This window comes from Vigna umbellata, chromosome 3, assembly GCF_029865625.1.
Source record: "Vigna umbellata cultivar VRB3 chromosome 3, Vumbellata_1.0, whole genome shotgun sequence".
In the NCBI taxonomy this organism is placed as follows: Eukaryota; Viridiplantae; Streptophyta; class Magnoliopsida; order Fabales; family Fabaceae; genus Vigna; species Vigna umbellata.
This window is the reverse complement of record NC_142167.1, coordinates 16,809,794-16,823,130: the sequence shown is the minus strand read 5'-3', so window position 1 is coordinate 16,823,130 and position 13,337 is coordinate 16,809,794. Positions and strand designations below refer to the sequence as shown.

The following is a 13,337-nucleotide window of genomic DNA, read 5'->3' as shown; positions in this document are numbered from 1 at the left end:
CAACCACACCAGCCGCATGCAATTTCTTTTATCAGTGGCCTTTTACAAATAAGTTTGCCCCAACACGACACTCTGTCCCCTTCCTGTTACTTCCGCCGCACCCTCTTTTTTCTTCTTTCTCGACCATTCCACCGCTTCTTCTCCTTCTTCTCAACCTCAGCGTACGCCGTTGGCCCGAGTCCTCAAGCACAAACCACCTGAAGACTCTGACCACGCTTCACGAACTCCCTGACTGATCGATGGGAAAGAAGCAGAAAGTCGTTCTTCCGCCGGACCTTCCCCCGGAGGTTCTAGACGACGAAGTTGAGGTTTCCGACGAAGACCTCCAATTCATCAAAGAGAATCGCAACTATGCCTCCTTGCTCTCCACCTTGGACACCCATTCAATCACCAAGTTCGACTCTTTCTTCCAACCCTCTGTCCTTTGTTTTCATAACATTTTATGGCGCCCTTACTTGCAATGCTACATTTTTGTGTAGATTGTTACCGAAAGTTTCGAAGCTTTTGTCACGATTTATAAATAGGGAAAATTATAAATTTGCGCAGTTTGCCTCTCTGAAACCTTTTGTTTATTGTCTGCTTTGACTGTTTAGGTGCATACAGGTATAAATTTGTACTATAGATAGAAAATGAAACTATTAGAGAAGAGAACCCTGTAATCCCAGAGCATGAGCTCCTGAGAGAAACTATTTCTCTGCCTAATAAAAAGCTACTACCCAAATTTTCCCTACATATCTCTCACGTTCCTTTGTATGTAACCTCACTTCTACTCTTCTATCATTATAGCTAACTCTTTTTCTTCCGTATTTCCACCCAAGATAACTCTGGTGGGCCCAGAATAGTTGGCCTTCTTGTACCTTATACTAGGTTGCTATGATTCTATAGAAATATGAAATTTATCAGCTTATGTCAATGTGTATTGTGATGAGTTTTATATGATAAGGTTACTTACGAAATGACATTCTCACACATCCTCAGGCATGTTACGCGGGTTGCTGATGCCAAAGACGATGCATTGGAGAAACTTTATGAGAAACGCATGCAAAAAAATTCTCTCAAGAAAGAAAAAGAAGAAACTGGTTTGCAGGTTGATCGTGTAGATGCTCTTCCAATAAAGACATTGGATGGAAAACTCCATTACCGGACAGGTATCTAGTGTTCAAGATATGCATTGCTATCTCAAGATTATTCTTTATTTTTAGACCTTTTATCAAGTGCTTGGGTTCTCACAACAATTCTGCAGCTTCAAAAGCCGTATCAGAAAATGATCTAAGTGAAGAGGGAACTGCAGAGGATGCCATTGCGGATGAAGGTATGGTGAAGCTAACTAAGGCTGAAAAGAGAGCCAAACTTAAGAAAATGAAGAAGGAGGCCAAAAAACAAGGGAAAGAAGTGGCTAAAGTAGAAGTGGAAGAGACACCACATGCAGCAGTGCTGGTATTATCCAATCAAATTAAAAAGCTTTTTAGTTTTTTTATGATTTCTCAAATCTCATTTTCTTCTTCACATCTGATACCTTAACAATTTTCAAATGGAATGCTTTGTTAAAAAAAAAAAATACAAATGGAATGACAACAAAGGTAAATTTTTTCTTAATTGATTCCATGCAACATTCACATTTTGAAGTTTCTGATGAATAATGTGTCACATTACTATAATACTAGCTTGCATCCTGCATCCTCGTGTCCTCTGACAAGTTGTCAGCCAATTGAACTTTTAAGTTAATCTAATGCTAGCTTTTATGTATTTATTTTTTTTGTGTACAACTTAACTTTTTATGCATATTTATCTTTGATATGTATCATATATTTCAGCTGTTATACTGTTATATTATATGCCCATAATGCTGTCCACTTGTATGATTTAGAGAAATGATATCCATTAAAAACGGATAAATAATATCAGTACACTGTTGTTAATTTATTTTCATGTATGGCTCACTAAGTAAAGTGTGTTTTATGATGTTATTTAATAGGATCCACATTCCACAGAAGTCCACCTACTAACTGTATTTTCATATTAATTGTAAATATCATATATTATGTTGAGCTGCCTACACCTTTTACAAGGCTAAAAATTATTGAACTAGATATTGTGCATAATTTTTGGTATACTGTCTTGACTTTGTTTAGGCTGAGGTAAAGGAAGATCTTACAGCTGAGGAGACATTTGAAAGCAAGAAGTGTAAACTTGCAGAATTGGGGAATGCCTTACTTACAGATCCAGAGTCCAACATTAAATTACTGAAAGAGATGGTGCAATTATCTAAAGATAACGATCATACCATTGTTAAGCTTGGACTTCTATCCCTCTTGGCAGTTTTCAAAGATATTGTCCCTGGGTATTGCCTGATAGTTATATATTATAATGCACAGTTTATATGTAACGATATTATGATTATTTTTGCTTTGAAAATCAACATTAATCCTATTTTTAATGTGGCAGTTATCGGATCAGGCTTCCTACTGAAAAGGAACTAGAAATGAAGGTTTCAAAGACTGTTAGAAAGATGCGTTATTATGAGTCTACTCTTCTTTCAGCATACAAGGTTCGCATTCATTCTAAAATGTTATGCAACTTACTAAGTATGAGAAATAGAGAAGATTGGGAGAAAATATCCCTTGTGTTTAGCATACACATAGGGTAGTTTATTTATATTGTAAGATATGGGCCAATGCCCTTAATACAGAATAGACTAAGCCCAAATAACAGAAACACACATCTTAACATCTAACACTAAGATTCCTTTATTTAACTGAATCATAGTTATTCTGTTCATACATATGACTTTTAGTTCCTGAGCTTTCTATGGTGGTTGTTTCCTTTTTCTTGGACCTACTTCATTGGTCAATTTTTTTAAGATATATTGTTTGAAGTTGTTACAAAAATGAACTTTGTTGATCTATATTCTGCTAAGATGTATTTTTTTTTGTCAACGTTGTCAGGCATATTTGCAAAGGCTGGTAGCCTTAGAGAAGAAGCCTTTATTTCAACATGTAGCAGTTCGTTGTATTTGTTCTTTGCTTGATGCAAATCCCCATTTCAACTTTCGTGAAAGTTTGTTGGATGCTACTGTCAGAAACATAGGCTCTACTGATGAGGCTATAAGGTTCTATTGTATATTCGCTGTTGATGATTCTTCATTATGTTAAGCTTTCTTCTGAATTTTATGGAATTTCCCACGGAAAACATGAAATTAATTTTGTAAATGTTATTCTAATTCATCAGAAATGGAAACTATGTATGCTGCCATTTGGGTGATTAGACCAAAAGTCTATGGTAATGGGGTTCTTGTTGGATTTAAAATTGTCTGTGATTTACTGGTCATTGGAATTTCTGAATGTAAAGAAAACGCATTTTCTTTCTCAATGGAAGTTCCTTTGAGTCCTTTGTTAGTGTGTTCAAATTGATTTCTTGTGATTGAGGTGGTTTAGAGTGGGTATATACAGAATATTTTACCAAGTATTGAAAACCATACCTTGTCAAAAAGAGTTGTAGAATGTTATTATTTATGAGGTTGCATTTGATGGTTTAGCTTAACATAATTGGATCTTTTGTTGACTTAAACAACTATTGTGAAGAATAATACCTGCTTGAGGCGTGTAGTCAGTTATGAACTTTACCACAGGAACTTGTTGCCAAGTAGCATAATTAAATACCTTGTTTCATTCCATGATTCTATGTTGCGACTTCATTCGCTCTCCCCTGGAAGCTGAGTCAGAAACTCAGTCATACTTCTAATTTCAGTTTCTCAAGTAGTGGAAAGACATAATGTATTATTTACTTAGCTTTTGTTTTTAACATTGACCCCTGAATCTTTTTGGAAGACAGTACTTTGCGGCTTGTGTTATTTTGTGCTTAATATGGATACTGATTTTTTTATTTATTTTATTTCATGATACTTTCTAGTTCTTGCTATATACCTAGTTGAAGTTTCTTGTTTCTTTTCAACAGGAAAGTTTGTTGTTCCACGATTAAATCACTCTTTACAAATGAGGGTAAACATGGGGGTGAGGTCACTGTTGAGGCAGTTCGATTGATTGCCGATTATGTTAAAGCTTACAATTGCCAATTGCACCCAGATTCTGTTGATGTACGACCCACCCTCTCGATAATTGTATCTTTTGTTTGAAATCTATACTTCATCGTTTTCCTGTTTCTTTAAACAGTTTCTACTTCACTTTTTTTTTGTGGTAAAATCAGTTTCTATCATTTTAGACATGTTTTAATAAAAAAAAGGTTTTATCTTTTAAAGGGCACAAAACAAGTTGTGTCCTGTTGTTACTTTAGTGAAACCTATTTTATTTTATTGTGTGGAATGTTTGATAGAGCTGTTAAGTAACGTTTCTTCTTTGCAATACCTCTTCAGGTTTTCTTGTCCCTTTCATTTAATGAGGATCTCTTGAAGTCTGGAAAGACAGAAGAGGATCAGAAATTAAAAGATAAAAAAAGTAAGAAAAGGAAACACACTGATGCATCAAATCAGTTGATGGAGAATGATAGAAAGAAAAGTAGGCAAGAATCGATTTCTAAGACAAGAAAGGAGGTTGAAGCTGATTACAAGGCTGCATCCTTTACCCTGGATGTTATGGAGAGGAAACAGATGCAAACTGAAACACTCTCTGCTGTCTTTGAGACGTACTTTCGTATTTTGAAGCATACAATGCAGTCCATCGGTGCCAGGTGTGTTTTATATTGCGTGTATTTTACTTTATTTTTCTTTTTTACATTTTGTTGTGTCAATATTTCGTGCATAATTTTTGTTTGTGTTGATCATTAAGTTTTGAATAATAATTAATCACTTTCAGTCACGATGGTTTGATAATTTTCCCTCACTTTTTTGCTCAGGCCTGAAGCTAACGCTGGGGCATTATCTGCTGCAGTGGAACCCCTCCCTTTGCTTGCTCCTTGTCTGAAAGGACTGGCAAAATTCTCACATCTGATTGACCTTGATTTCATGGGTGATCTGATGAATCATCTGAAAGTACTTGCTTCTGGAAGTAGCAATTCAGGCAACACTTCTGACAAGTTTTCCAAATGTTTGACTGTATCGGAACGTCTCCAATGCTGCATTGTTGCCTTTAAAGTGATGAGGAACAATCTTGATGCCCTGAATGTTGATTTACAGGACTTCTTTATCCATCTTTACAATCTTATTCTTGAATACAGGCCAGGAAGGTTTGTTTTAAAATACAATATCCTGAAGTCACCATTTTCCTTTTTTCAACGTTTTTCCCAATGACCAGTGTTTTTTTCTATTGCTGAAATTCAGCCAGACATGCAGGATAGGTCATTTCTGTTGCTATGATATTCGTGTATTTGTTCTTGTGTGTTGTCTTTCATGCTAATTTACATTCATTAGTATGTATATGTTTGGAGATCACACATTGAATGAAGATTTGACAAAATTATAGCATACATCCTCACTTTAAAAATTCTATTTTGTGAGATTTATGTTTAAAATTCACTTTTTGAGATAGTGAGAGTTTATTGTGGTGATATTTGTTGAACTTATCTTATCACTTGCAATCAGTTCTGCTATCAAAACCATCCTTAAATATTTATTGCTAAACCGGTGCAAATTCTTTGGTACGAAGGGAGTGTGTTAGAAATCTGATTTTGTGAAAGTGAATAAGATTTAAAGTCTTCTTTTTTAAGACGTAATTTTAGTAACTACAGTAACAAACTGGAGAACAATACATCCTTTGGGTCCTGGCTACCTTAAGCTTTAAGAATAAGTAGGTATCAGAGTTTTCATTTCCGTATGGCTAGGAATTCAGTCTTATCTGCCCTCATTTTTCTAATTAAATTATAGTTTTAGCCCAAGGTAGAGTTTACTTGCATATATTGGCACCTAAAGCTCCAGCGGCCTTGTCATGAATGAATATATTAGAGAAATGCAAATAAAAATTACTAACATGCTTTCACCTAACTTGTGCTTTTAGAATCGGTTAGTTCTTTTGATATATACTTTTGTTGGAAAACTGATCTTATTCCATATATGCTTGATGCGGACACACAAATGTGCATCCAATGAAAGCATGGAATGGAAACATAAAGTGCTGTTGAATTTTGTTTTAATCTTTTCAAATTTATTCCTTGTTTCAACTTTAATGTGTACAAGGAAATGCACCTCATTAGCAATTTTTCCAGTTTAATTTTATTTTTTTAACTTGTTCCAGTTCCTGCTTTATATTTATGAAACAGAGATCAAGGAGAGGTTTTGGCAGAAGCTTTGAAGATAATGTTGTGCGATGATAAGCAACATGACATGCAAAAGACTGCTGCATTTATAAAACGATTAGCAACATTTTCACTGTGTGTTGGATCAGCAGATTCCATGGCTGGTATGCTCCATCCTTCTTATCCTTCAATTTCATATGCACTACTATTTGGTATAAGAAACTGGAAATATTTGGAAAAGAGAAACTTACTTACGTATTTAGTTATCCTTTGAACCCATTTCAGCCTTGGTCACCGTAAAGCATCTCCTTCAGAAGAATGTCAAGTGCAGAAATTTGTTGGAAAATGATATTGGAGGAGGCTCTGTTTCTGGCACAATTCCTGTAAGCTTCTGTCATTGTTATTTGCATGCATTAAGTGCAGAATCTTTGCTTCGTTTTTTCTCCTCTTTTTTTTATAGCTTGAGAAATTTAATTAAATATGGACAAGAGGGTGGTCAATAAGAGTGCTGATGTTATGATATCTTTTCAAGGATATAGTTATTGTAGATCTGAATCATCTAGAGGTATAGCTAAAATAGAGTCTCTAACTGAATGCAAATTTTATTTTATAAGTTGGTTTTTGGAGTTGATATAAACTTAAACTCATATTCTAAGATGATATTAAAGTTTATGACTAAGTTTGTTGAGTCTATCACATCACTCGCAATTGTTTTGTTTTTGGATCAAGCACAAATATGTAGTGCTATGCTCAAGATGTCCAAGTCCAACCCTCAACATAAGGAATGTGTTTAAGATCTTACATTGTCTAGAAATATGATTTAAACAAATAAGTAGGTACAAACATCACAGTTAATCCTAAATCCACATTTGCAGAATAATGTAAAAGAAATAAGGAAATTAAACTGGGTATTGCAAGACAGGGAAGTCCTCCATTCCTTGTAAATGTCCATTAGTGATTTTCTCTTTTAAATGCATGTTTGAAGTTGAATTTATACAAAGTTAAGCATAAATTTTACGTAGGATATTCAGAATATATGTTGCGTAAATAGACAATCTTTTTTGTTAGACATATCTGGTTACATTTGCATCTGCTAGGTTAAATGCATTTGGTCGTTCCTGTGTTTCCTTTCAGTATGTTACTAGTTATTAAGTTACCTTCAGCTCTATGACAGTAAAGTGCACTGCACTTATTTTTATGGATTGTGGATTAGCTTATAGAGTAACAATACTAGATATTTTTGTTTTGAGACTAATGATAATGAAATGACAAGAGCATGATATAATTATATGGGAAAGGGGAAATATGGGAGCATGCTTCCTTTATATAAAACATTCTTTGAGAAAGTAACTGGGTATGAATTTTAAGTCGAAGTATGAAAAAAATGCAAAACTTGTGAATTTCATTGCAAAACATTCTAGTGTGGAGCACTCTTTTATGTCTCTGTTTTTATGGATTGTCTCACTCTTCGGTATGCAGAAATATCTACCACATTCCACAGATCCCAATTTAAGTGGTGCCCTTGCCTCGGTACTTTGGGAACTCAATCTTTTGTCCAGCCATTATCATACAGCTATATCAACACTGGCCTCGGGAATTTCAAGTATGAGTACTGCACATAACCAGGTCCTTTTATCCAAGTCCTCTCCTCAACTAGCTTTTAAGGAAATGTCTCTGGACCAAGAATTATGTTTCACACAACAAACTGGCAGTATAAAGTTAAAAAACAAGAGACGAACAAATGGCCCTGCTGCATCACTTTCCATTGGTTCTACAACTGTCAAGAGTTCATTTGATGACAATGAGTTGCAGAGGAAACTTGTTTCCCATTTCATGGTTCATCATGACATCAAGGAAAATGAAAGGTTGAGAAAAGAGCTGGACAGGACTGCATTATCGCTACAGCTATATGAACAATATAAGAAACAATCAAAACCAAGGAGATGATCAGCCATTGCATTGTGATGTATGGCCCCATAGGTTCTAACAATTGTTGCATCTTATCTTCATTGCTTCCGTAGCGTCCACTTTTTAAGTTATGCAGTTACAGTTCTTCCCCACTTGAGATTATGTGTTCCTAGCTCACCTTCAATTGAATTAATAGTAACAATTAGAGGCTTAGGAGTGTTAGTGATATTGTATTGTTATTTATTTGCCTTTTATAAATCGAGAGTGGTTTAAGGCGCAATCAATTTTGTAATATTGCCTTTCCTTTGAAATGAAAATCGGATTTCACTACTGTATTTTAAAGACACATAGTCAAGTGTGTTTACTATTGAATATTGGTTAAATATAGAAGTTGGTTTAGTAATTAATGGTGAATGTATACTGTCTTGTTCTTTTATGTTTGAGAGCTCTGAATTAAATCTAAGAAAATTAAGCTTCCGATCTTAATGAAAGGAAAATTCTTTAATGAATATTTGTATTTTACATACCTTTTGATAGCCAGAAAGGAATGCTTTATTACTCATTTTTCTGTTTTTTTTTTCTCTCACGTGTATAAGCTTTACGGTTATTTTCTAAGTCGATAATATGCTTCGTGGTACTGATAAAAACTTATTAATGTAGAAAACTCATCAGATATTTATTTTTAGTGTTATTGTATAATAATGGATTAAATTGGTAACATAAATCTATTATAAATTACTAATACATTTCTATAAAAAAGTATAGTAATAAGGATAAGCTAAATTTTTTCGTTAATGACATGTTTACAAATTTTATATAATTAATGTGAACTTAATTAAATTTGATTGTCATTTGCTTTATTGAAAAAGGGAGAAGAAACATATCATTGAAAACTATTTTTTAAGCTGGTCTGGCTGATGCATGTCATGTTAGACACTGGAGTGGTTGTGACTACCATTACATTGCTCATTTATTTCTTGTTATTTAATTATTGAAAGCAGGTATATTGAATTAATTTTAAATTACCTGGCTTTTTGGTACATGATTCAGCAACAGATAAATAAGGATAAGCTAATGAAAAAACGGTGAGACACAACTCCAGTCACTTTATCACGTCACATTAGCAAGATCAAAAGTCTCACGCATGATTTGAGTGTTGTGCGTGAAAATTAGAAACAATTGGATGTGACACCAGAATTGGAAAGCTTTTGCTTGTCAAGTACATGATGTAATTGTACAAAGTCATTACGTTTCTAAATATTTAAGAAATAATGGAAAAACAATCAACTTGTGTTAGTGTAAATAAACAAGGTTTAGATGATAAAAACATTTAATTGATCAATAACAAAAAAAAAAAAAACATGTTCTTGTGAGCTTGCCTTTTGTTTTAGTTTTATCAACCAGATCACATGTTTTCCCCCAAGGAATAACATTGAGTATTGAGCGAACTGCATTTGGGGAGGACTGGTATACAAAGAGACTGTTAATTTCTTTTTGACAGTGCAATATGCCAGATACAGTGAAATCAGCTGGTCATTGTAAAGGCATCTAGAATACAGAATGCAGCATAATGCGTTAACACTCGATCAGCAGGAATTCACCTCCACTGTGTTCTTTCCTGCAAAATCTGACTTCAAGAAATGCAATCTGTTGCAGGAGTTGAAATCAGCGTGCTGAATGTTGATAGAAGGGACTGGTTTGTCAATACAGGACTTAATCTTCGGATTCTGCTTCCATAACCGGGAGAATGCTTAAAGCTGAAGCGCCTAGATGCATGCCCCTGATAATACCTCCATAACCAACTTTAATCTTATGGCACAGAAGCAAAATGGAATCCCAAAGTGCGGTTCTTCCCTGACATAAAAAACCAGAGCTGTTAGCAAACCAATATAAAAATTAACAGTGCTGGTTCATAAGAGATCCATCGGAAAATCATGTTTAGTAGTTCACAATGTATAATACGTATTGAAAATAACAGTATTGCGGGTAAAATAATAATAGTATAAAATAAGGCTCAACAGCAGGCATTACCGACCTGAAGAGAAAATTGCAGTTTCTTATCCCAGTACAACGCAAAAATTGGGGGACCCTGTTTTCCAACTGCCAGAATACATGCTCCAGGATGCAGTACAGAAGGGACAGTAGACACTACAGCAATGTATTTTTCTGGAAATCTTTCCTTAGGGGGAAGGACACCCAGGAATAATGGGTTTTTGCTAGACTGAGCTCCAGCATAAGACAAAGCATCCACATGTAACATCCACTTTGGATGTTCTAGGAAAGCACAGAACAGATACAACAGCAAGTGAGAATCAGAAGGTAGTTCAAGTGTCCACTTTTTATTCTTTTTATCATAAACCTCCCCACTTCCAAGATACTCATAATTCTTCAAACAGGTTCCTTCCGCAAGCTCTGAAAATTAAGACAAGGTAACTAAAGTTAGGTTATATTGGTGTATGCGGCCATAAAATCAATCTTAGACAAATGATGTTCTGCTTCAATTTATTCAGGAAATCTAACGAAGGCTACTCTCTAATAAAAGCAATATATCCATAATTCTGACTACCTCGGATCCTCTGCACAGTGTAATCAGCACGAACACTGCTTTGAGGAAGCAAACCTTTAACCCACTCTCCTTTAACCAAGGCTTGGAGCCTTTGGTGTTCGGTGATAGCATCCACACACTCTTGCATCATAGGAACTAAAGAAGCCTGCTGTGCGGACTGCAGTATATTAGATACAAACGACTTGGCTGTTTGCAAATATAAACCAGTAGAAATTTGTAAGAGCTCAGAAGCTATCAGCAAATATAATGAAATTTGGACCAAAAATCACATTCAATTGACAAATGTGAAGCAACATACATTTGGAAGAATCTATGGCCAGCACTAGTGTAGAATGTAATTGATGAAGAAGCCCATCTTCATTGAGAGACATCGTAGATTGCCAGTCTTGACTCTTGTCAATTGTTGGCAAAGTAGCAGAAGTAGACAGCATATCATTGCCCACTGGACTAATTGTGATAGAAATACCAAGTTTAGCAGCAGCTTGCATAACCTATGAATACGAAAATCTTAGACCCAGGGGGAATAAATTAACTTGGTTGATCTTCCAATCATGTTAGATGTCAGGGGCTTCTAGCATAAATTGACAAGAGCTTGTTTGTATACAAATTGCCAAAATGAGTTTTAAACTGTTTTTGCTTAGTTTCAATGGCTCATTCAAACATTATTTCATGCTCCTAACACTATGACAACTTAAATTTCAGAAAAATAAAAAACTTGTGGAATGTTCAACCTTTTTGTGCTAAATATTAATAACCATAATCCACATTAGTCAAATAATATACTTTATACTCCTTTTTCTTGGTAATAACATATCAAACCATGAGTAAAACACAATCAGGAAAGTAGATTGACCAAGAATTAATTCTCCAAAACCAGTTCTACACCATTTATTGGAACACACAAATGAGAGGTCCATAAACACTCCATGAATATTTTAGCTCAAACATACTTTGTCATTGAAAATTATTGTCACATATATTGATTTTCACAAACAACATTTTTCTGATTGTTTAACCATGATTTGAACACAAGAAGAATAAGTTGAACCTGAATGTGGCTAGTCTCAATCTTGTTAAGCAAAGGATTCAGCAGAACTGAAGAAAACCATTGCCTGAGTTGATCATGCCACTGTTCAATTTGAGGATAGATGCCTAGATGTTCAAAAGCTTGAACAGATTCTTCCATAGACATTGGTGAAGGAAACTCACCCTCACCTTTCTTGGGGGGAGTATTAAACTTTTGAGATCCAGGAGACATCCTCACAGGCCTCAATGGCATAAGTCTTGTAGTTCCAGAGGTATTAGATGAGCCTGTAACTGTATTAGGGCTCACTATCCCAAAACCAGGAACTGTAGGTGGTGGCGTAGACATCTTCCCCGCCGATTCATTGATCCTTTCATCCACTTCAGCTAGGAACTTCTCCAGCTTTTCCTCTGACGTTATCTTACTAGCAGAGGAGGCTCTCCTGTTAGACCAAGGACTGGAAACCACAGAATCCACTCCATTTGGACCCCTTGGCGGGGAAACCAAACCCGGTGCAAGATACAACGATGCTGATCCTGGAGACCTCGAGGGAGTACCAATGGAACGAACAGCAGCACCCCTGTTAGAATTTGAACCATCCACATCAATGCGAGATGAAGAACCTCGAGTGGGGCTGGGAATGGGCTGATGAAGAGGAACAAGCAAATCTGAAGAAGGAAATTGTGGTTTAGACTTGGGAAGCTTCTTGGCCGAATCAGGTTGTGCCAAATCAACCTTCGGCCTCACTCCTAAAAGCCCTTGTTGATGTTTGGTAAGCAAAATGTCAGTTTTATTAACATTGCTAGAATCAGACACAGGCTTAACTGCAACTACACCTCCAGCATACCTAGCCCTACGTAGAAACACAACTTTGAGGAGTGCAGAAACAGTTCCAATCAAGATAAAACCCACTAAAGCTTGTAGAGTCTTGGCAAGCCAATCTGAAGTTCAATAAATGGATCAAATATTACAAATTACCCTAATTAAAAAAATGCAATGAACAAAAATTAAAGTTAGGAACTTACAAGCTGTGAAAGGGGAAAAAGTTCTGAAGCTCAAAATGTCGATAAAGCCATTTTCCCTGCAATGTGTGAGTAGTGTTATAAAGAGTGAGTTGTTAATCGCGTGAAGAAGAAAGTGTGAGTGTGCACCTGAAGATGATAGCGAGAAAGGCGAATGCGGAAGCGGTGAAGAAGGAGAGGATGGAGAGGATGGTGAAATTGGAAGGTTGAAGACTGTTGGAAGTGAGAACCGCGGAAAAGGAAGGGTTTTGATAGACACTGAACTTTGATTTGGGCGCAGAAGCCATGGAAATTGGGAACCAACCTCGTTAGGGTTTTGGTTTGGGGTTTAAGCTTCACACTTCACACAAAGAATTGCAAATACAAACCCAGTTCTTCTTCTTCTTCCCTCGCTCCATTTCTTTTTGTTTAAAAAACTATATTTTAATAGTTTATGTCACATAATTATTGTTGTCTTTTCAATTTTGTTTTTATTATTTTTAAATTTCCCAATTTAATTATATATATATATAGATAGATAGATAGATACTCTAAGTCATTCTTGTATTTACACTAATAAAAATATGTATGCTTACTTTTTTTAATAATAACTAAAAATAATAAAATTATAATTATGAAAATAAATATAATTATT

At 35.3% G+C, this 13,337-nt stretch overlaps 2 protein-coding genes across 2 annotated transcripts; one reads left to right on the top strand and one right to left on the bottom strand.

The window, feature by feature from the left end:
• The first annotated feature begins 4 nt into the window (after positions 1–4).
• Positions 5–8,498, top strand: LOC124839688 (binding protein). The gene is made up of 12 exons (XM_047315587.2): positions 5–394; positions 979–1,148; positions 1,244–1,437; positions 2,133–2,341; positions 2,446–2,548; positions 2,946–3,109; positions 3,955–4,093; positions 4,370–4,683; positions 4,849–5,178; positions 6,208–6,347; positions 6,469–6,566; positions 7,663–8,498. The coding sequence occupies exons 1-12, from the start codon at positions 240–242 to the stop codon at positions 8,128–8,130; spliced, it is 2,484 nt and encodes an 827-aa protein (XP_047171543.2). The 5' UTR covers positions 5–239; the 3' UTR covers positions 8,131–8,498.
• An 867-nt stretch (positions 8,499–9,365) lies between these two features.
• Positions 9,366–13,089, bottom strand: LOC124839695 (cytochrome B561, amino-terminal protein). Its single transcript, XM_047315597.2, has 7 exons — positions 12,833–13,089; positions 12,707–12,762; positions 11,706–12,622; positions 10,956–11,148; positions 10,658–10,843; positions 10,127–10,503; positions 9,366–9,945 (listed from the first exon to the last, which is right to left on the bottom strand). Exons 1-7 carry the CDS (start codon positions 12,988–12,990, stop codon positions 9,805–9,807), a joined length of 2,028 nt encoding a protein of 675 aa, XP_047171553.1. The 5' UTR covers positions 12,991–13,089; the 3' UTR covers positions 9,366–9,804.
• Between the last annotated feature and the right edge of the window lie 248 nt (positions 13,090–13,337).

What these genes read in the sequence shown, in the direction of transcription:
- LOC124839688 (XM_047315587.2), top strand. Translation starts at nt 240, where the DNA reads ATGGGAAAGAAGCAGAAAGTCGTTCTTCCGCCGGACCTTCCCCCGGAG. An exon ending in AAAACTCCATTACCGGACAG is followed by an intron (nt 1,149 to 1,243) that starts GTATCTAGTGTT and finishes ACAATTCTGCAG; the next exon opens with CTTCAAAAGCCGTATCAGAA. An exon ending in CTTGAATACAGGCCAGGAAG is followed by an intron (nt 5,179 to 6,207) that starts GTTTGTTTTAAA and finishes TTTATGAAACAG; the next exon opens with AGATCAAGGAGAGGTTTTGG.
- LOC124839695 (XM_047315597.2), bottom strand. Translation starts at nt 12,990, where the DNA reads ATGGCTTCTGCGCCCAAATCAAAGTTCAGTGTCTATCAAAACCCTTCC. An exon ending in TTTTTCCCCTTTCACAGCTT is followed by an intron (nt 12,623 to 12,706) that starts GTAAGTTCCTAA and finishes ATTGAACTTCAG; the next exon opens with ATTGGCTTGCCAAGACTCTA. An exon ending in CACTGTGCAGAGGATCCGAG is followed by an intron (nt 10,504 to 10,657) that starts GTAGTCAGAATT and finishes CTTAATTTTCAG; the next exon opens with AGCTTGCGGAAGGAACCTGT.